Raw genomic sequence first — 23,437 nt, 5'->3', positions numbered from 1 at the left:
GGGATCTCTTGAATAAACCACAAGGCCTTCTGAGCATGGTAGTCTGGCATCTTGCCTCTGATCATGGGAGCTTCATTGGAGCTGTTAATGGCTTTGACATAGGAACATAAAAGCATAAGAACCACCTGCTGGACCGGACAACGGCCAATGTAGTGGAAAAGCAGGTGCCGGTGGAAAACCCACAAGCAGGATTTCAGCAACTGGTGTTTGGAAGGACTGCTGCCTCCAGCTATGGAGGCAGAGCAGAGTCACCATGGCTAGTAGACATTGATAGCCCTTTCCTCCATGAATTCGTCCAATCTTCTTCTAAAGCTACTCAAGTTGGTGGTGTCGCTGCCTCCTGCAAGAGTGAGTTCCATAGTTTAAGGATGTGCTGCTTGAAGAAGGACTTTCTGTAATCTGTCCTGAATCTTCCAACATTCAGCTTCATCAGATGTCCACGAGTTCTAGCATCGTGAGAGAGTGTGATGGCCTGGCATTCAGAGATATACTTTCCCTGAGCATGGAGGCTTCCTTAGAGCTCTTAACAACTTCCCTTTGACAACTTCCCAGCCTCCTATGCATGCAAGCCGCAAACCTTTACACACACACACACACACACACACACACACACACACACACCTCTTTTAAAAAGCCTAAGACTGCTCAGGCAGCAAAATAAGAAACCCTGCCAAAAGAAGGGTTGGGATTTTTTATTATTATTTTGCCACCCTTTGCAAAATGAGAGCACCGGAGGTGTTTGGGAACAAAGGGCCTTGTGGGGAATCAGACAATTTTTTCCCCTCAACTTGATCTCATCTTTTCCTTTGACGCCCCCACAGCTGGAGGTGGAATAGCTATGGAGGAACAAGTCAGGCAGGGAAAACGGCGGAGGGTGGGGGGAATGCGACTTTGGCAGAGAGGGAAAAGACAGAGGCAGAACCCTATACACTTCCAGAGAGAGGGAGAGGGAGAGAAATGGGGTTTATTCTGCACTGACCGAAAAACTAATGACTAGCCTTGACCCCAGCAGGTGCTCTGGGAGACTGTGCATTTTGACGGTGTCCCCAAGGTTAATACACCCAGGGGGGAAATAGAGGAACAAAGCAAAAAAGCCATTTCAAAACACATCAACCTTTATGTATATATATTTTCCACCCCCCTCCCCAGATTTTTACAGCACAGGGGTGTCTTATCTCTTAAAACCGAGCTGGTGGGAAAAAGAGCAGCAACATTCCCATAATTAGTTTATGCCTCGGGGGCTTCTGATGAATTTCCACATTTGCGGGCATGCAGTAAGTGGGGGGTGGAGCCGAAGAAGAGAATGGGGGGGGAGAGAATAAGGGAATCTCTCTGGGCATGTGGAAATAAATTCCTCTGTCTACTTGCTGGCTTTGCAATTTCACAGAGTCCAGCTCTTTCCTGGGCCAGCCTCTGTCTCCGAGGCATCATGTTACGCCAACGGCAGGAGAGGGGAACTGTGCAAAACATCTAGGCCCAAATGCAGGATGGCTTGACGTTTACAGGGGTTTGAAAAGATAAATTCAGTTTGAGCAAGGGTGGGTGACACCTCTAGCTGTATAAACTGTACAGCTGACACAGGTTTGCATCAAGTCCACTGAGAAACCACTTGTGTCCCATCTCATCTCCAGGGGCCTAGCGATGAACCAATCTGTCCATCTTGGTTTCACTCCCCTCACAATCTCAAAAGTTTAGTTTGCCACATTTATGCATCAGTTGCCAAATTTAAAGATGCATTTTTAACATGTGTGTACTATATATTTTTTAAAGTGGTCTGCCTGCCTGTTTGTCTGTCTGTCTGTCTGTCTGTCGTTTCTCTATGCATTTAGATGGCTCTTGAGATATATGCGGCATGAAGGCGGGAGTAGGTGGCTTTTGTCAACATGTCATTTTGAATCAAGATGGTGGACCAAAACTTGACTTCAGCATGACTTTGCCCAGTTTTTGGTGGGACAGTTCCAAACTCACAAATTAAATTCATTTTTAAAATCACAGTATTTGTTGGTTCCCATGCAGCACTAGACAATCCATAGTAGTATATTGCATCATGCACATTTATGCAAGCCGTTTTCTAGAATGATACTAGGAAATGCTCCCTAATAAAGATTAATTTTCGCCAATACATGCATTTTCATACACACTTCCTTATGCATATTTTCGGACACTTTGCTTGCCGAACCGCACAGCACAGAATCTGTAGACACACATATTTCAAAGCATCATTGTGCTTCTGTTTTCAGGAAGTTCAAATTAGGTAGATTTGCATTAAAATGTGAGCTCAACTGAACCTATTTTCTGTTCTTGTCTTTGCTGGAAGCCCCACATTCCTTAAAGAGTCACAGATGAAGATATTTTTTAAAAAAACCAGCCTCCTTTGTCTGCTTGTTCATTAACTACTACCTCTCCACAAACGTTGCTCAGAACAGCTAACAGCAATACAATATCATGAAACAAATTTTAAAAGTATTAAAATGTGGGCATGGCTTCCAAAGAAGAATCCTGAGGGTTCTTTTTACAATAAGATAAGCCCAAGCGCAGTAGTAGGTCCATGGCTGGCTGGCTAAAGGAAGTATTTATTCTGCATGGTGCATGGTTAAGAAATCCCCTGTGAAATAAGGGGGCTTCCACCACTGGTTGAAATGGTTTAGACAGATGCACTGGAGATCAAGCCTGTCAAAAGCTATTGCAATGATAACTAAATGAAGACATTACATTCTTACCTGTTGCTGGAGGCAGTTCCACTGCATTATTTAGAATAATGCATGCAGGTTCAATCCCCGGCATCTCCAGGTAGAGCTGGGAAAGACTCCTGCCTGAAACTCTGGACCAGAGCTCTGATTCAGTATAAGGCAGCTCCCTATGTCCCCATTTAAATCAGCCTTTCATTCAGAACCATAAGGACTAGAATCTCATTTTTAGGGGAAGGCCTGCAGCTTAATTGCAGAGAGTTGTGTTGCATGCAGAAAGTGCCAGGTGCAATCCCCAGCATCTCCAGGTAGGACTGGGGAAAGACAACACTGAACTAGATGGACCCAATAGTTTGATTCAGGAAAAGGCAACTTCCTTTGCAGGAGTGGCAATTCCCCATTTCACCACTGAAGATGGAATGGGAAGGTGCCTCCCTTGCGCAGGTTGTGTGGCAGTGCCAGCAAAGTGGAGGCAGCAACCGTAGGTTCCGGTGAGTTTTCCCGAGGTCTTACTGGGTCAGAGCTGTTGCTGGAGGCACTTCTCTGCCAACAGCAGAGGTGGTGATGTGGGCAGGGTCCCTGCAGGGATGCCGCCTCTTGGGTTTCCGCCACCTGAGGCGCCTGGCTCAACCTGCCTCATGGGTGAACTAGCCTCTTCCTATGCCTTCCTATTTAATGGTGGAGTGTCCAGTCCTTCTCTAATTGAGAAGGACTGGATGCTCTGCAAGGGACTAGAAAAGTTGGTTGTTCATGAAAGCTGACCTACCACTGAGGTATAGTTCTTCCCCAAAGGTACTGTGACTCAACGTTAGAGCATTTGTCTTCCACTCAGAGAGTCCCCAGTTCAGTCCCTGGTTTCTTCAAGGTAGGGCTGGGAGAGCCTCCCTGTCTGAAAACCTGGAAAGCCATAGCTGCCAGTCAGAACAGGCAATACGGAGCTAGATGGACTGACTCAGTAATACAGCAGCTTCCTATGTCCTTATTCAGTGTGTGGGTGTGTAGGGTCTTCCAAGGAAACCCCTCATATACTCACTGTTCAAGTCACTGGGAAAGGCTTCCACTTAGTACAAAGAGCCCCTGGCTGTGGTCCAACTAGAACATTTATCCCATCAAGCAGACACCATCAGCAGATGGGAATGCCCAAGGAGAAGGCTAGGGGGCAGCCATAAGGGGGGGAAATGGAGCAGTGGGGAGATGTGCAACTTAAATTATTTAAACATTACAGATTGAACTTCCTCGTCAACAAAAAGTGGGTGCAACTCCATTTTGGTCAATGAAGCTCCCAATGGAATATATTCCCAGTACTGGAAGATAGGATCTTTTCCAGGTTTCTCAGGTAGCTGGGATGCAGCTGAGCTCAACAATTATTTCTTTCTTTATAGTAATAATTTTAAAAAATACCATCAAAAAATCGGAGCAGCTTGCAATGACGATATCTATATACATTTTTAAACAAAAATAAATAAATTTAAAAACCACTTTAAAAAAATCAGAGATTATCAATTCACCATAGAAAGAAACTTCCTTAATAGCCTACAAAGGCCGGGCAGAATAGGAAATGTTTCAGCAGGCATTTAAAAGTTAAAACAGAAGGACCCGGCTGAATGTCTATTGGCAGGTAGTTCTAAGGGGCTGGGCCCATGACACTCCAGGCTCAGTTTCTTTTTGTTTTCAGATGAAACTCAACAACTCAGGAAATGACCTGCAATGCTCCAGCAAGAATGAGTGATCGTTCTGGGATACAAATGTTCAGGCTGTCCCCACTCCCCAAGGTACTCTGGACCTCAGTTGTTCAGGGCTTTGTAAATTAACAACTTGAACCTGGCTCAGTCGTTGATGGGCAGCCAGTACAGCTGTTCTAACAAGGGTGTCCCATGTTGTTGACTAGGTGTCCCCATCAGCAGCCTGGCTGCTCCATGCTGTACCGTACCATCTGGCCTTTCCAAACCAGGCCTGCATGAGGCCCTACCTACAGCACATTGCAGTAATAGAGCCTTGAGGTTGTAGTTTGAGGCTTCCCCCCCCCCCCAAACTGCATCGCAACTGCATCATTGCAGGCCCAGAAACCAAACGTTGCTGAGAAACAGGGTCTCTAAACTTCCACCGCCTGCCTTCTCCCTACTGTGGGGCTTTTTATACCCTCCAGGTTTCTGCACCCTTCATTCTAGCTGAGGTCCTGCAACTGGGGCCCTTCCCTACCATAATCTTGGTGAATGGAAAGAGCCCCACCCTGCTCCTTCCAACATAGGTGGAGCCTCCTGGTGGTGTCCAGATATGGTCTCCTCAGGAGCCATTGCCTGGTTGGTGCTTGGTGGTGAGGATTGGGGCCTGCAAAGGACCATCGAGCCCCTCTAGACCATCACACACACTTCCAAGTTCCAGTGCTATTAAAGGACAAAAAAACAAAAACAAAACCTCTTTCTACCACCATGATAGAAAGCTTCTTTACACCAACACCAAATGCTAGAATGAAGTGCCAACAAAATTAGAGGTGAAAGGAGTCCACAGAGGACAAAAGGAGATGTATTGGCATACTTTGGGGGAATCTAAGGTGTACCAAGATAACATCTGTGGGGCTAAACATTCACCCCAAATCAAACATGGGCCCTGAATTCAGTTCTCATGGGATGTCATTTTGGGAAATAAAAATGGTGAAAGGATGTCTGCTTAAGCAGCAACAGTTTATAATATCTTGGAGGGGCTAATGGCTAGCGAGAACCCTAAAGAGGAGCACTCCTGCAAAAAGGGAAGTGCATGCTGCAACATTTTGTGGCAGGCCCCACTTTTAGTTAGCTCAAAATCTGCGACAGATGTCCTTGGGCTTCTGGGGACCCATGAACAAAAAACAGTGGGCTATATCCCCTGAATGAAGCTGGAGTAACGGCCACACAATCCTGCCTTTGTTTCTCTTTTGATTCATTGCTGGGAGACATTTTGGGAAGCTCAATCCCTGGAAGCACTGGGGTCCAGCTCACATTTTAGGAATTTCCCTCTGGACATATTGTCCTCTGGAGATCACAGCTTCACCAGCCCCTGGTGGTGGGCCAGTCACTGCTGGGCTTGTGAGCCCCAGGCTGGACTCTGAACAAGGCCCAGATGCTGACGTTGGCTGCACCATAACCATCCGAGAGAATGTCAACCTAGGTACAGGAACGTGTGACAAACACGCCTCTCTCTTTCCTATATTTCAGGGATCAGGGATGGAAGGAGGGAGGGATCAGTCAGTCATAGCTGCCAAGTTATCCCCTTTTTTAAGGGATTTTCCCTTATGCTGAATAGGCTTCCTCGCGAGGAAAGGGAAAACTTGGCAGCTATGCAGTCAGTCCTGGTTTTCTCAGTTTCTCACTTTTCCAGTGTTAAATTCAGTCCTCTAGATTCCTGCAGCAATTTGCAATAATAATAATAATAATAATAATAATAATAATAATAATAATAATAAACCATCTCCTGAAAATTCACCAGAGCTGTGAAGGGATAGGGGTGCAAAGATGAGGTGCAAAGGGAGGGGCACTGTGTTGGCAAGGGGTGAGATTTTGGTAGAGGGCAGGTGGGGTTGCTGAGCAATGTGAACAGGGGCAGGAACCCACAGTATTACATAATTTTAAACATTAGTCGGTTGGAAAACTGCACTGCAAAATTCAGAAAGTACAGATTGAAAAGTTCGAATTTTGAAGGATGCCTGTGTTTGCAGTTCACACACTGCAACTTTCATAGCTTAGTCTTTAAAAGAGAAAAGAATCCAATTTCTTCTCCATCCCTAATTGTCTAGCTCCGGGGGGGGGGGAGTCCAGTTCCCAGCATCTCTGACCATTTGGCCATGCTGGAGTCCAACAACATCTGAGAATAAGAACATATGAAGAGTCCTGCTTGATCAGGCAGTGACCCACTTAGCCCAGCAACCCCACAGTGGCCAACTAGATACCCCGATGAGAAGCCCACAAGCAGTACCCAAGCACGAGAGCCCTCCTCCCTCTGGTAGCTTCCAGCAACCGGTGTTCAGCAACATGTCTGCCTCCAAACATGGCAGCACTCCATCATGGAAGAACTCCAGCTTCTCCACCCCAATGTACTGGTGTCCTGACTGTAGAGCATGTTGGGGTAACTGTGAGCTTTCCAGCCCTTGTTGGACCATGCTTCCCCCCCACCCATGGCTGTTGGCTAAGCCAGCTGGGGCTGGCGGGTGCTGCCGCCACCCTAGATCTCCATGGACCAAAATAAACGGCGGGTGTTCAGGCTACTTCCCCCCCCCCCTGAAAACCTCTCTCTGTTTTGAGTTGCAGCTGGAGTTAGATTGTTGGGGGGGAGGAAAGAGAGTAGAGGGTGCTGATATGCTGACACCCTGTCCCTTCGTCTTCTTCTCCTCCTCCACCCCCTTTCGCCATCATCAACCCCCCCCAACAGACATGAACCCCCCCCCCTCCGACCTGACAGCCGGAGGGATTTGAAAACAGATGGTTGAGCTATTTTCTGCCTCTGTGAGGCCCGATTGAGGAGCAATGAGGCAGCTAATACCTCGGAAGATAGAAATTTACTTGCTTTAACTTCATATGGGTACCCTGAAAAGAGTTCATTCAGTCCCAGGCACAACAATATCAACCCTGGATGAATAAACCATTTGCAGCATCGATAGCTGTACATCACACTTTAGTTCATGGACCATTTACTTCCAATTTTTTCCTCTTCTTGCCCCACTCCCTGATTCTTCATGCACACACACCCTCCCCACAATCACCCAGCCTCCTCCTTCCCTCCCTCCCTCTCTCCCCCCTTCTTTCTTTCCCCATTGCCCCTTCATCCCTTTAAAGATGACATCCCAAGACCAGCCCTCCTATGGTGTGGGATAAATAAGGAGGCATTGATATACTATAGCAAACCTCTATCCTGTTTGAACTGGGGCATTTTCCTTCTTCTTCTTTTTAAGGGTGGAATAGAATAAGCCAAAGCATGTACCCAAATGATGGAATGAAGCCCCTATTGCCATGTCGATGCCTTTATTTATTTATTTATTTATTTATTTTAAAATCTATTTAGTTGTTTTATTTAACAGCCCTGGTTTAGGGAATTGCAACTACAGACCCAACTTTGCTTTCAATATTTAAAGAGTTTTAAATATTTCAAATACAGATGTGTGCCTTTTCTGGGCACTCAAGTCTCCTCTGCCTTTTACCCAGTGCTTTTTTTTCTTTTTTAAAAAAATGTTCAGGGGTACTCTCATTTTCCTACTCATACTGAAATACTGCCCCTCAATGAGGCCCAAGTTAAGATTCACAAAATGTTTAGGGGTATGCGTACCCCTGCGTACCCCAGAAAAAAAGCACTGCTTTTACCTCTCCCACCCGCCTTCATTCTGCTTCCCTCACCCCCCACCCACCCCACCAACCTGGAGTACTAAAGTTTTTCATGATCTGAGCACAGGTTCTTCCTTGCTTTCCAAATAAGTATGATCAAGCCTTCCTGAAAAGCACAGCCAGAGTAAAATTGGAATCTGCCGCCCGTATAATTTGGGCTTCTGCGTTTACGCATTTTGAGTACATGTGTGTGTGTTGTTAAAATAACAGACCCATACATGAAAATGCAGCATTTTTTTCCTTTGATGTAAAAGATATCGTTAGGAAGGGGGAAATGGAGCGAAGGGGGAGGGAGAATCCAATCTCCCTTGCTTTAGAGCGGGTCATAACCTTGTTTCATTAGGTTTCTGTACAGATGGGCTTGTTGCATGAGCGAGAGTGTGTTTTGAATATAGACATTTCTGTATATATACCCTAGGAACTGTTTTTTGTTTTGGGGGGCGGGGGTGGGGCAGGGACACAGTTAGAAACTTAAGGTATTCTTATGGGCACCAGAAAATGCCCATTTCACAGGAGGAAAAACAGGGGGTCGTTTATTAATTAGGTTTCTTACCCTCACTCTTCAGCACAAGATTCAAGGGCGGACTGGAGAAAGGGGGAAACGCAACGGAATTCACGTAAGCTTCACTCATAGTGCACCTATTGAAATTAATGGACTCGAGACTGTCAGAAAAGCCTGCTGTGTCAGGTCAATGTCCCAGCTACTCCAGCATCCTGTTCTCACAGGGGCCAATCAGATTTCCCAATGGGAATCCCGCAAGCAGGATATGAGTGTGCCGGCGACTCTCCCCACTTGTGATTCCCAGCAACAGGTATTCAGAAACACCCTGCTTCTGACAGTGGAGGGAGAGCATCAAAAGGGCCTGGGTACTGGATTAGGCCAAAGGGCTATCTAGTCCAGCATTTGGTTCTCACAGGTAGGAACCTAACAAAGAAGACATGAATGCAGCAGACCAACTTAGTCGTGTTTGTTACTTTCTATAGGGGAAACCTAGCTGAATACCACCCAATATCCAAACCCAGTCAAAAACAACTTGCCTGGGAGAAGTGAATTCTATCTGTCTTTATTAAAATTTAGAGGTGGTCCTCTGACTTTACACACACACACACACACACACACACACACACACACACACACAGGCTCAGTTTTCAATATCTCCACACTCAGTTAAGCCCAGGTCCCACTACCTGAGTCCCCTACTTGCACCTGCCTTTTCAATTAATTGGTGACAAGCCTAGAGCGCTGACTTGTGCAGAGATTCAACAGGCAGCCTCCTCTGTGAGTGGCTAAGTCTGCTGGAGGAGGGGGTGTGTGTGGATGAAATGATACTCAATACCAAGATGCTGCAGAAATGCCTATCCTCAGCAGGGGTTGGCAAGAAGCAAGCAAGTCCAGAGCAGAGACTCATGCAGGGATATGACGGGCAGCTTTCTCTTGGGGCAAATTATTGTGCTCCACCTCTCTGCATTGCTATGATCAAAACAGAGATCCAGAGCAGGCACACGATAAGATTATGCTATATGTTGTTGTTGGTGGTGGTGTTAAGTTGCATTCAATGCAAGTCCTACTCAGAGCAGATCCATTAAAATTAATAAATGTAACTAATGTCCGTTAATTTCAATGGATCTACTTGGGATAAACCTTAGTTGTATACATTTTACTAATTTTAGGCAGGTGGCTTCTGTTTTAACTTTTAAACTCCTGCTGAAAACTTTTCAGGCCTATGCAGGCAATTAAGAATACATATTCCCATAATGGTTAACCGATGTATGTTTTTAAAGTTTTTAATGGTTTTAATGTATGGTTTTATATGTTCTTGTTGTAAGCTGCTTTGATTTTTTAAAAATGAAATAGGAGTCTATAAATGTTTTTTTTATAAATAGATAAATAAATTTACTCGTTGTTGGGTTGTATTTAATGATAATCCTATTTAGAGTGAATCCATCAAAATTAATAAACATGACTAACTTATGTGCATTAATTTCAATAGATCTACTCGGTGCAAACTTTATTTGGATACAATTAGTTGTAGTAGTAGTAGATGTATTTATTATTATTTACCCACCCTTCGTGAGATGCGGGTGGCGCTGTGGTCTAAACTACAGAGCCTAGGGCTTGCCGATTGGAAGGTCGGCGGTTCGAATCCCCACGATGGGGTGAGCTCCCGTTGCTCGGTCCCTGCTCCTGCCAACCTAGCAGTTTGAAATCACGTCAAAGTGTAATTCGATAAATAGGCACCGCTACAGCGGGAAGGTAAACGGCGTTTCCGTGTGCTGCTCTGGTTTCGCCAGACGCGGCTTAATCATGCTGGCCACATGACCTGGAAAAACTGTCTGCAAACGCTGGCTCCCTCGGCCTATAGAGCGAGATGAGCACCGGTGCCGCAAACCCAGAGTCATCTGTGACTGGACCTAATAGTCAGGGGTACCTTTACCTTTATCTTACCCCCCTTCACAATAAGGTTCCATGGTGGGTCCCAACCATTTCAAGTACAATACTATGCACGATTTACACCAAATTAAACTTCCTGCCCAACCTCTTTCAAGTGATGTTTCATTGGGAGGGAAGTAATCATGCAGGGACAAGACAGCACCCTCCCTTTGGGGGGTAGTTGGTGCTTGCAGGAGCCTTTCATTTTACATCTAGCAGCACATTAGCAGTCCTCTATGGCAGGAAGCTTCAGGAAGCAATAGTCTAGGGGATCATCCAGTTACTAGAACCTTTATCCCAAACACACACACACAACTTTCTCACCCATCATCACCTCTCCTCCCCCCCTCATCCCCGGCCAACCCTCCGTGCCTGATTGTCTAATTAGTGCTGATGGATAGTTTAAGTAGCTCCCCTGAGCGTGGCAAGTCCAGCAGAGCATAAAGTGGAAGCGATTAGGACCAGCAGGCAACAAAGCCATCCACCCCCATTAAGATGCAGCGAGGGCCATGCCCAGGAACTCCAGAGTGACATGCAGCGCTGCCAGACAAGGAGGACAGCACTTGGAAGTGGGTAGGCAGTGTCTGCTGGGCCTGCCCCCTGTAGGAGCGCTTAAGGAGTAATATCCACATGGGCTCAAGCAAGGAGGATCTCTGGAAGAGGCCCAGGTCCAAGGCCTTGTGGGATGCTAAGGTGGCTTCCCCCAAAGAATCCTGGGAAATGCAGCTTGTTACAGGTCCTGAGAGTTGTTAGAGGAGTCCTCCCCTCCCAAGAGCTACAGTTCCCAGAATTCCCTGGGGTGAGGGCTTGAGTGTCAAACCACTCTGAGAGTTAGTTGGCTCTGCCTCTCATTGGCTCTGCCTGGCTCCCCCTATTGTTTGGCCTTCCTGTTTCCTGCCCCACCAGTCTCAATGGTCAACGGCCACCACGGGATTTGTGCAAAGAACTTGGCTGTTCTGATCCCATCAAGCTCTACCCACATCGGACCCCACCTCCTGCACGGAACATATGCCTGAGCTATTCATGTATTTTAATGCAGAATTATACATGGGGAATAGTATATTACAGACCCCCGCTGCCCGCTGCCACCACCCGCTCTTAACGGCGCGGCATGGCTGCCCACTTCCAGGTCACCAGTGCGTTGGAAATAGCTTGTGCGCATGCGCAAGCGTCATTTCTGGCACACTTCCGAGCTGGAGGAGGCCCATGCGCATGCGCACAAGCTATTTCTGGTGTTCTGGCGACCCAGAAGTGCGCCAGAAATCGTGTATGTGCATGCGTATGGGCGCACGCTCCGGCCCGCAGCGAAATCGGTGCTGGCGGCACCGGCCCTCGGCGAGGTAAGTTTGGGGATCCCTGGTATATTATAACTATGGGACCACCATTCCTAACCATTGGGCATGGTGGCTGATGGGAGATATAGTCCAAAGCATCACATCAGCTATCCCTGCTTCAGGAAACCTATTCATATGCATATAATATTGTATATATAATAATGTCTATAAATGAAAGAATTTTGAGAAGTGGTAAAAACAAAAATCGTTTTGCTTCTTGTCAAGGCCAAGGAGTGAGATGGGAATTACGAGGAGAGGTGTGGGGGGGAGAGTTTTAGACTTGATATCCCGCCTTTCACTCCCCTTAAGGAGTCTCAAAGCGGCTAACAATCTCCTTTCCCTTCCTCCCCCACAACAAACACTCTGAGGTGACAGGTAGGTAGCCGTGTTGGTCTGGGTCGAAGTAAAATAAAAAAATTCCTTCAGTAGCACCTTAAAGACCAACTAAGTTTTTATTTTGGTATGAGCTTTCGTGTGCATGCACACTTCTTCAGATACTTCTGTGAGGTGAGTGAGGCTGAGGGACTTCAGAGAAGTGTGACTAGCCCAAGGTCACCCAGCAGATGCATGTGGAGGAGCAGGGAATCGAACCCAGTTCACCAGATTAAGAGTCTACCACTCTTAACCACTACACCACACTGGCTCCCTGACTGGCAGTAGCTCTCTGGAGTTTCATGCAGGGGTCTCTCCCATCCCTACACAGAGATGCCACAGGGGACTGGACCTGGGGCCTTTTGCAAGCAAAGGAGGTGCTGTTCCGCCAAGCTATGGCCCTTTCCCATATCCCCTCCGATTTTTCTTGGTAGGCACTGCTTACCTTAGGGTTCTCCAGGATCCCAGCCTCATAGCTTTGGAATATGGAAATCAAGCAAGGGAGAAAAGGAGAAAAGTTTAATTAGTAACTGAGTCTCTTGTTCTCCTGAGCCGCTTGTGGCATAGGGCTGACCTCTGTCAGAAACAGGACACTGGGCTAGGTGGCCATTTGCTCTCAAGCAGCAATAATAATAACCACCAACAACAATTCTATTCTTTGTACCCCGCCCATCTGACTGGGTTGCCCAGTCTGGGTGGCTTATTGTCTCACCTGATGTGCATAAGGTTTTCATCCATGCTCCATGGATTGGTGGGCGTCACTGGAATAGGGATACCATGCTCCTACAGACAAGATAAAACGAAAAGAAAAGGGGAGAAAGAATTAAATCTGGGAAACAGCATTGCAGCACCAGGAGAAACAGCTTTTGCTATGGCAGACAGACAGCAGTGCAACCTGTTGCTTCTGCCTGCTTCTTGCTTTTCAGATCATCAGTTGTCACAGGATATACACCCCTTTTGCAATATTCCTGGGGCCATGAAATAAGCAATGTTTTGGGGAAAGTTAGCTGGAGCAGAATTGTAGAGTTGGGAGCGACACCAAGGGTCTTCTTGTCCAACCTCCTGCAATTTAGGAGGGAAGCTCTTGGATCATGTGAGGCTGAGTCCTGCCTATTATTTATTTATGCATTTCAACCATTTATATACTGCTCAATCACAGTTGTCAGTTGTCCAAGGAAACACAATGCACAATGCAAATTAAAATCAGTTAAAAATTACAAACTCAGAGTTCAATTTAAAAGCCTCCTAGAATATTTTTTGTTAAGTATTCAGTAGGTGCCAGAAGGATACTTAACATCATGCACTTAAATTACAACATTCAAACTTTCAGCACACTAGTTAAAGTACCTACGGGGTGTTGGTGTTTTAGCATTTTCCTGTTTAAAATCATTTTCAGCTTTGCAATTCAGCAGGGAATTCCTATCCACACATGAACAGAGGGTAATTTGATTGGGTCAGTTGATATCAAAATTTGCAAAGACCAAATCCCTCAAACATTCTTAATTGCAAGTGAAACATATTCATCATCACATCTATGAACCCAGGGAAGTCTGACCGTCCACCTGTCTAGCTCAATACTGTCAACACTAACTGGCAGCAGCTCTGTCCAAGGTTTCAGGCAGGGAATCCTTCCTACCCTTACCTGGAGATGCCTCTGGGGATTAAATCTGGGAGTTTCTGCATGCAGTGCAGATGCTCCGTCAGTGAATCATTGTCACTAAAAAATACAGTAAGGCTCTAGTCCTCATGAACAGAAGATGCTGGGGACTGCCCATGGGATCTTCTGCGTGTAAAGAAGACGGTCTACCACTGAGCTGTGGCCCTTCCCACTAGGTGTCTCTCCCTACAGAAGATTCTCATGTTTGGATTTTATTCAATCCAAATTTTTAAGCAAACTGTCCTGATTATCACATGCTGGACCAAGCGGACAGATCACAGCACAGTTAATATCCTTCAGTTAATAGCCTCTCCAATTTTTTGAAGTCCAATTTTCATCTTTCAAAAAAAGTCCAAACAAAATATAGCTTTTATACTAATGCTGTGTGCTTTTTATATATACTTTCTAAAGTGCTCAGAAACCAATTTTGACATTAAGCAATAGTTATACAAATAAATCACAGCAATTTGCCAAATATTAATTTTATGCAGTTTTTTTTAAAAAAAAAGTTTAAAAGTGCCTACGTAGATTTATGCAGAAACAGGATAGAAAGGTCATACGCATGAACACATGCCAGGCAGACAACAGACCAGAAATGGAATTATCCATCCTTATCCTATAAAAAGTTTCACGCTGTCCCTACCTGCCTTTCACAAGGCCTCAAGATGTTTCCTCCTCTATTAATCTCCTTATCCTATCTCCCCCTTTCTCTCTCTCTCTCATTCCTGCTCTCTCTCTCTCTCTCTCTCTCTCTCTCACACACACACACACACACAACACAGCATATAGATAGTCATAAACCTCAGCTCTGTTACGGGGTCACCCACTCAGTCAATTAGCCGGCGACATTTCTGTGGGTGAAATGGTCTGTGAAAACTGGGTGACTTACACGACGGGCATGGAATTAGCGGGAGATGTAGCAATGACATGGTTCTCAGCCTGACAAACGACACAGCAGCGGGGTGTTGATCGAGGGGGTGTTAGGCTCTGCCAGGGAAAGGCAAGACTCCACCAGCGTTTTCTTAACTTGAAAGATTTGACAATTGGGACAATAATTTATTTGATTTGCCAGAAGAGATGTTTGCTGTTTTTTGTTTGTTTGTTTGTTGCAAAGTTGCAGAGAGGGGCATGCAATTCGTGGACAAATCCAGTCTGCGGATACTGACGTGGGGCTTGTTCCTTCCTGCATTACTAAGTCTTGAATCAGAGCCTGGGGGACCATCTGTTAAGGACAGCTTCCAAGTCTAGGTCCTTTGCATTGAGGAGGGTGTGTGCGTGCCTGTTAATTTATTATTTAGTTATTAAGAGATTTATTACCCAACCCTTTGCTGCAAGGTCCCAGGGTGGGTGACAACAGCCATGTCACCATCCAATACTGAAATCCAAGAAAACACTTTAAAGCCACAGCAATGGCCAAAGAATGTACCTCAGGCCACAGGCCGTCCTACCTCAAAAAAGGGTATTGTAGGGTTCGAAAAGGTTCAGGAAAGGGCAACCAAAATGATCAAGGAGGTAGAGTGATGGCTGCACTAAGGAGAAAGGTGGCAGCACTGGGGGGGGGGCTTTTTAGTTTAGAGAAAAGATAAGTAACAGATGATGTCACCGAGGTTTATCAAATGATGCATGGCTTGGAGAAAAAGAACACAGAAGAGTTTTACTCCCTCTCTCATGACAATAGAACTAGTGGACATCCTATGTAGCTGAATGTTAGGAGACTCAGGACAGGACTTGTTCATATAGCAGAGTGGATGAGTGGAACTGACTCCCATAGGTGCCAGTGGCCACCAACCTAGATGGCTTTGAAAGACGATTGGGCAAATTAATGGCGGACAGGGTTATTGATGGCTACTAGCAATAATGGCTGTGATCTGCCGACACAGCAATGCTTCTGAATACCAACTTCTGGAAACCACAGGAGGGGAGAGAGGGCTCTTGTGCTCAGGTCCTGCTTGTGGGTTTCTCGGTTGGTAGAGCATGAGATTCTTAATCTCAGTGTTGTGGGTTCAAGCCCCACACTGGGCAAAAGATTCCTGCAAGCAGGGGGGTTGGACTAGATGATTCTATGAACTACAATTCAATGTAATCCATAGCAGCCAGATTCTACTTATGTTCTACTGCCACTGTGAGAGGAAGTGACTCTGAATACCGATTGCTGGGAATCACAAGTGGGGAGAATGCTGTTGCATTCATGTCTTGCTTGTGGGGCATCTGGTTGGCCACTGTGAGAACAGGATGCTGGGCTGGATGGGTCACTGGCCTGATCCAGAAGGCTTTCCTTACGTTCTTATGATAGAGGCTATCTCACAAAATTTCCTGCAAATCTTCACTGTTGAAGACCAGTGCTTCCAAGTTTCGGCAGGGAGGGACATGCCTTCCTGTTGCTTCCATGAGGGTGGCAGAATAATTAATTACTGGTACCCAAATCATTAGCATTGGCATTTCTCTTGTCGGGGGCTGGAGCACCTCAGGCCCAGAGGCCAAATGTGGTCTTCTGAGCCTTCCCCCCTCCCCTGGATACCTCACCCGTCACCAGCCCTGCTTCCACACCCTCCTTGAGTGTTTTAGCCTGGCTGAATGTGTCCTCGAAATCTGGTCGTGTCCAGGCCCGGCTCTAGGTAGACCCCCGGTGGCGCAGGGCACCATGGCACCGGCCCGCCAGAAAGGCGCCGCGAGCTGTGCCCGCCCGCTGGCCGGCCGATCCGCCGGTCCGCCGCGCAGCTGCGCCCACCCGCCCACCGCGCTGGGAAACGGGGCGGGAGGGCGCCGGAGAGATCCGGCGCACCACAGCGGCAGGGGCGTTTAAGATGGCCCTGGTCGTGTCTCTTGCTTGCCTGGGTGGACAATAGAGAGGGTATGTTTGTAGAAACTAACCAGCACCGAGGGCCTTATGGCAGTGCCCTCACTGCGAGAAGAGCACAAGGCCCGCCTTGTGGAATGCCCTCTCCCATCAGATGTCAAGGAGATAAAGAACTACACAACTTTTAGAAGACATCTGAAGGCAGCACTAAATAGGGAAGCTTTTTAATTTTTAATGTATTTATTATGTTGTTATATACAGTCATAACTCAGTTTAAGTACACTTCGGTTTGAGTACTTTCAGTTTAAGTACTCTGCGGACCCGTCTGGAACGGATTAATCCACTTTCCATTCCTTTCAATGGAAAAGTTTGCTTCAGGTTAATTACACTCATACTTCGGGTTAAGTACGCTTCAGTTTAAGTACTCCGCGGACCGTCTGGAACGGATTAATCCACTTTCCATTACTTTCAATGGGAAAGTTCGCTTCAGGTTAAGTACGCTTCAGGTTAAGTACAGACTTCCGGAACCAATTGTGTACTTAAACCGAGGTACCACTGTATGTTGGAAGCCGCCTAAAGTGGCTGGGGTAACCTAGTCAGATGGGCGGGGACAAATAAATTATTATTATTATTATTAGGCAGATTTCATATTATTTGCTCCCCCCACTTTTCCTTTTGGCACCACCCACCACTGGCAAACAGTCCTCAGGAGGTCACCCAGAAGGGAATGTGGCCCTCAGGGCTGAAAAAATGCTCCCTGCTGTCCCCCACGTCTTTCAGCTCACAAGACGCTCTTCCTGGCCTGCTGTTCTTTTCTCACCCATCCATCGGAGTGAGGCAGACTGCGCGAGCGTATAGTTGTCCACGCTCCGAGTCCTGTGAAAGGGAGCAACCCCCCACCCACCCCCTCACCCACTTCACACTCCAGCGGCCGCACTGGTCCATTAGCTTTGAAGAGCTCGTTAGTCAATTAAAGCTCCCCTTTGTTTATACTGAATGGGCTGTTATAAGAAGCGGAGGGCAGGCTGGGGAAGCTAATTCTCTTTTTATGACCACAAATCTCTCTCTCCCCCACCCCACCCACCATTCCCCGTCCTGGAGCCCACCCCGGAGGCTACGCGAACACACACACACACACACCAATGAGCCTGTGAAAAACATGGATTAGGTGTTTTATGCAACCATGGGTTTTAAAAGAGGCAGCAGTTTAAAAGTTTCAGATAAATAAAGTGAAGCAAAACCCAGGTCATTTTCATTTCTGTTAGTGGCACTCTGAAAATGCTCCAATTCCACCTGTGTTTTAAATGAAGTTAGACTAAATTTTATCTTTAATCACAGGAATACCTGTTAGGGATTCAGGAGACTGAGCACTCTTGAGCCCAGTATTGCTTGGTAATTCTTAGAAACAACTCTCCCCCCCCCCCCAAAAAAAAATATCTGTGCAGTTTTGAAATCTGCCTAAAATCAATTCAGTTTTGAAAGGTACAGTTTGCAATCTTGTTTCAAAACGGCATCCAATTTTATCCAAACATAGCTGAAACCTGCTCCTTAGTCGAACTGCTGTGCAAAATTTGGTTATGTCATCTCAAGAGGTATCCAACTGCAGAGTGAACAAGCAGATAAAATATCCCATAGAGAAGGGGTGGAGAACCTTTGCCCTAACCCCCAAGATCTTGCTGGACTACAACTCCCATCAGCCCCAGCAAGCATGGTACTTGCCCACAGCTGGTGTAGAAAATAATACCAGCCATAGGACAGTAATAGTACCAGTGCAAGAATCTTTCCAGCCCTTCCTGGAGATGGTGGGTATTGAAAGCGTGAACTTTGGTAGTGGAAGATTCTGGGTACTAATAATATTTGTTGTTGTTTAGTCGTTTAGTCGTGTCCAACTCTTCGTGACCCCATGGACCATAGCACGCCAGGCACTCCTGTCTTGCACTGCCTCCCGCAGTTTGGTCAAACTCATATTCGTAGCTTCGAGAGCACTGTCCAACCATCTCGTCCTCTGTCGTCCCCTTCTCCTAGTGCCCTCAATCTTTCCCAACATCAGGGTCTTTCCCAGGGAGCCTTCTCTTCTCATGAATAATAATAATAATATTTACTGAATTTATGTCATTTGGTACACAAGCAAGGTCTCCAAGTGACTTGCAAGCATTTTCAAGAGGCCTGAACACTGCCCAGCCACTCACAGGGACAGATGCAGCAGGGCTCTTAAAGGTGTGCCACATCTGTCCCTGTGAAAGGCTAGCCGTATGAAAGTTTTGTACAGTAGGGCTGGTTAGGTACTGGATCTGTGACTTTTAACATATAGCCTGTAGGCTCCACCACTAAGTGATGGGTCCCTTTGTATCATCACTAAGAACATAAGAGGATAATGACCTAAGAGCCTGCTGAGTTAAGCCAATAGCCCACCTAGTCCAGCATCCTCTTCTTGCAGTGGCCCAGCTGGGAAAACTGTAAGCGGGACCTGAGCACAAGAGCATGTTCCTCCTGAAGCTTCCAGCAACTGGCATTCAGAAGCACTTCTGCCTCCAACTGTGGAGGCAGAGCACAGCCAGCATGGCTAGTAGCCATCGATAGCACTCTCCTTCTTGAACTCATGCTAATTCTTTCATATAGCCATCCAAGTTGGTAGCCATCTGTTGCTATTCAAATTGGTAGCCACTGCCTCCCTGCAGGAGTGAGTTCCATAGTTTAGCTTTGCACTGTGTGGATGAGACCTTTATTTCCTCTGCCCTGAAGCTTCCAACATCCAGGAGGAAAAACTTTCCATTGGGGCATTTGGTTGGCCCCGTGAGGACAACAGACAGTGCAGGGCTAGGTGTGCCAGTGGCCTAATCCAACAGGTTATTCTTACGCATGCGTTATTTTTTCGACTGCCTTTTAGTCTGGCTCTCTAAGCATTACAAAACCCTGGCTGAATCTGCTGGACGGGAGATAAAGGAACAGTTTGCTTGTGGCAGGACAGGCTCTCTAAAAGCTCTCCAATACCTCATCCAGCACCTTAGCTTCAAAGAACAATACCCTGGTGGTGAATGAACACAAACAAACACACACAAAAACCTCAGGTTGTGCATCCATTAACCAACCATTTCCCCTTCCCCCCTGCCCTTTCCCTAACACACGGCCACGGTTTGAAAAGTCTGGAACGCAACTCTTTTCGTCCACATTAATTGCTTTGAGCAGGGGCCCTCTCCTCAGCTTAGAGCTGTGGCCTTTTTTTTTCATTGGGAAGAGAAAAGGCGCACACTTCAGTTTCCCATACAATAACAATTAAAATACACACACACACACAAACAGAGAGAGGGCGAAGTTAATAATTTGACCGTTTGACAACATATGGGAGGCTCTTGGAAATTGCCTACTTAGGAATAAATAACAGATGGTAAAAGACGAGCGTTGGGAAAAGCACGTGCCTCTTTATTTCCAAAATATAAAATTTTTAAAAGGGAGGCAGAGAGCGACAGCATCCGGTCTCAGAACCCTCTGCAGAATAATTATTTCTGACTCAACACAGCCTTGGATCTGCTTTGGATGGGCATTGTTGTTGGGTGTTTTTATTTTTTATTTAAAAAAAAAGAACTGGGGAGGAGAGAGAGAGAGAACCTCAAGCAATTTTCTGGTTTATACACCGAACTGCTCTTTTCCTCTTGATTGATTGAGCCCAGTTGTCAAGCATTTCCATAAAGTCGCAGGGAAAGAAAAGGTCCCCTGGTGGGCAGCGAAGGGGCTCTGATGCAAAACTTCTAATATGTTTTATTGAAACTTGTTCTTCAAAAAAAAGAAGAAGTGGGGAATAAAAGGCATTGGGGAGGGGGGGGACAAGAAAGGCATTTACTTTGTCTCTCGAAGGAGCTATTGAAGTGGGGACAAGTTTCTGCCTTCAAAGTGGATGACAATTAACATCTAGGTAATTACGGGCCTTTAAAAAAAAAGGAGAAGGGGAAACTATCCTTACGCCCCAAAAACCAAGGATACGTGGAAGCCTCCTGCAGGGGGTGCCTATAATTGCTGCAGTAACGAGCAGGCGAGATTGCGCTCAGCTAAAATCCAAAGTGGCCTCGAAGGTTAGAAAATTAAAGGTTCGTTGTGATGAAAGAAGGGGGGAAATGACACGTTGTGAACAGTGTAGAGAGAGAGAGAGAGAGAGAGAGGAGGCAGAATGGACGGCGGTTTTTTAAAGCACTCTGGAAGGTTTCAGTCCCACCCACCACCACCCCCCAAGGGACACAAGCAAAGCAACCTCAATTTCACAGGAACTGTGTTCCAAGTTTGAGAAGGGGAAATGAGCTGGCCAAGTCATAGAATCATAGAATTATCGAGATGGATGGGACCCCAACGGTCATCCAGTCCAACCCCCTTAATGCAAGAATCTCAACTAAAGCATCCATGACACAGGTGGTCATCTAAACTCTGCTTTAAAACCTCCAAGGAAGGAGAGCCCACAATTGCCTGAGAGAGTCCGTTCCACTGTCAAACAGCTCTTACTGTCAGAATGTTCTCCCTGATGTTTCGTTAGAATCTCCTTTCTTGTAACTTGAAGCCATTGGTTTGAGTTTAACCCTCTGGAGAAAGTTTGCTCCATCTTCCATGTGACAGCCCTTTGGATATTTGAATATCCAAATATTTGAATATCCAAATATCCAAATATTGAATATTTGTCATATCTTCTCAGTTTCCTCTTTTCCAAGCAAAACATATCCAACTCCTTCACATATTCCTCATAAGGCTTGCTTTTCAGACCTTTGATCATCTTGGTCGCCCTCCTCTGCACACATTCCGGCTTGTCAATATCCTTCTTAAATTGTGGCGCCCAGAATTGGACACCGTACTCCAGTGGTGGTCTGGCCAAGGCAGAACAGAGTGGGACTATTACATTCCCTGAACACTATAGGTGTTGCTGCAACGTAGAATCGTATCACCTTTCTTTTACCTTTGCATACAGTCCCGCAATAAAAAAATATGAGGGGGCAAGCCCCCACCAAAAAACTGAGGGGGCAGGTGCCCCCCCCCAAAAAAATATTGATGGGTGAATTGCCATTCAAATGCAGTGCATGCATCACATCACGATCAATTATGCAGCGAAGGGCTTACCTCCCTTCCCCACAATATTTTATTCAGGTTGGCACCCCTGGCCTTTGCTAACCCTGCTCTGAGTTCAAGACAGACAAAGGAACAGATTTCAAAATGTATACTCTGAGTAAAACTTATTTGAAGACTGCAACGAGGCTGCAGCAAATTTTCACATGGAAGCACCTGCTGAGAATCTGAAGTAGCAAAATCCTGTTCATGACCCTTAAATCCAGCTGCAACCAGTCAGAGGATGCAGAGGCATCAGCTATGAAGCAAGGCCAGGTTTAGAACTTCCAGCCAGCAGCTGCAGACCAAGTGAGCACAGCGCCCTGGAAGAATGTCGTGCACTAGGAAGGCTGAGAGCTCCATTGCTCAGAGGCCCCTTCTTCCTGTGGGCCTGAGAAACCAAATGCCTCTCACATTGCACACCAGGAGGCGGGCTACAAAATAGAAAAGGGACATCTGCCTGGCCTTTTAAGAACCTGAGGTTCTTCTTCTGAGCCTAGAAGAGGCACAGGCTTAAAATGCCTCAGGCTGCTCTCAATGGCGACGAGAGCAAGTGGCTCATTTATTACCATATTTATTATTATTATTTATATACTGCCTATCCCCCAAACTGGGGCTCAAGGCAGCTTACACAAATTAAAACAACACAGATAAAAAACAAAAAAACTAAATTAAACTAAATAAAAAAAATCCTTCCAGCAGCGCCTTAGAGACCAACTAAGTTTGTCATTGGTATGAACTTTCGTGTGCATGCACACTTCTTCAGGTATCTGAGGAAGTGTGCATGCACACGAAAGCTCATACCAATGACAAACTTAGTTGGTCTCTAAGGTGCTACTGGAATGATTTTTTTCATTTTGTTTAAATTAAACTAAAGACATATAAAAGACCATTATTTTTAAAAGTTGTTGTTTAGTCATTTAGTCGTGTCCGACTCTTTGTGACCCCATGGACCAGAGCACGCCAGGCACTCCTGTCTTCCACTGCCTCCCAAAAAGTAATGAAACCCAAATAGGATAAAAACAATATTTAAGAAAAACCCAAATGTATTAAAATACAGAGGACAGAAACAGCACAGCACTATTTAAAGCCCCATCCTTAAGAAACAGTCAATTCTCAAAGAACAAAACAGTCATTACCTGCCAGTGGAAGGACAAGGAGGGAGCCAGGCTGGCTTCTCCAGGAAGGGAGTTCCAAAACTCCACAAGAACCATACCTTTAATTGCATGAATTAACAGGGGTACAGGAACGAGGGGAAAAGGACTAGTGCTGGAGATGGGAGAATTCTCCTACCTTGGCATATTCCATGAGGTCACTTCGGCCTCGAAAGCGGTTGTAGAATTCTGGCATTCTCCAAGGAGCAATGATCTGCAGAGAGTGATGGGAAAGAACTGGTTATTCGGGGGCAGGGGGGTTGTCAGCAAATATGAGTTTGGTAGAATCGGGTTCCAACATAAAATCAAGGACAGAGTAACCAGTGGCTACTAGTCTCAATGTGTTCCATCCCTTCCTGTTAGAGGCACTATGCCCCTGAATACCAGTTGGTGGGAATCACAAGTAGATGGACCACTGTGAGAACTAGTATGATGGACTAGATGGGTCACAGGCCTGACCCAGGAGCCAGGCTCTTCTGATATTCTTCTGCCAGAAGTTGGAGTTCAAGGACAGGATCCACATTTAATCCTCCTTATTCAGAGGACATTCATTCCAGTGAGTGTACTCTAAGTAGAGC

The 23,437-nt window shown here is 46.1% G+C and overlaps 1 protein-coding gene across 1 annotated transcript in view; it reads right to left on the bottom strand.

Moving 5' to 3' along the window:
- ASS1 (argininosuccinate synthase 1) overlaps positions 1-23,437 on the bottom strand; it is a 78,531-nt gene that overhangs the window by 38,455 nt on the left and 16,639 nt on the right. Inside the window, exons 6-8 of the mRNA XM_035113052.3 lie at positions 22,999-23,073; positions 12,885-12,955; positions 12,618-12,648 (exon numbers count right to left, since the gene is read on the bottom strand). Coding sequence (XP_034968943.1) covers positions 12,618-12,648; positions 12,885-12,955; positions 22,999-23,073 — 177 coding nt within the window. The remainder of the gene's footprint in view (positions 1-12,617; positions 12,649-12,884; positions 12,956-22,998; positions 23,074-23,437) is intronic.

This window comes from Zootoca vivipara, chromosome Z2 (assembly GCF_965207765.1).
Source record: "Zootoca vivipara chromosome Z2, rZooViv2.hap1.1, whole genome shotgun sequence".
NCBI lineage: Eukaryota > Metazoa > Chordata > Lepidosauria > Squamata > Lacertidae > Zootoca > Zootoca vivipara.
The sequence above is the reverse complement of the archived record's forward strand: the minus strand, read 5'-3'. Positions and strand labels throughout refer to the sequence as shown.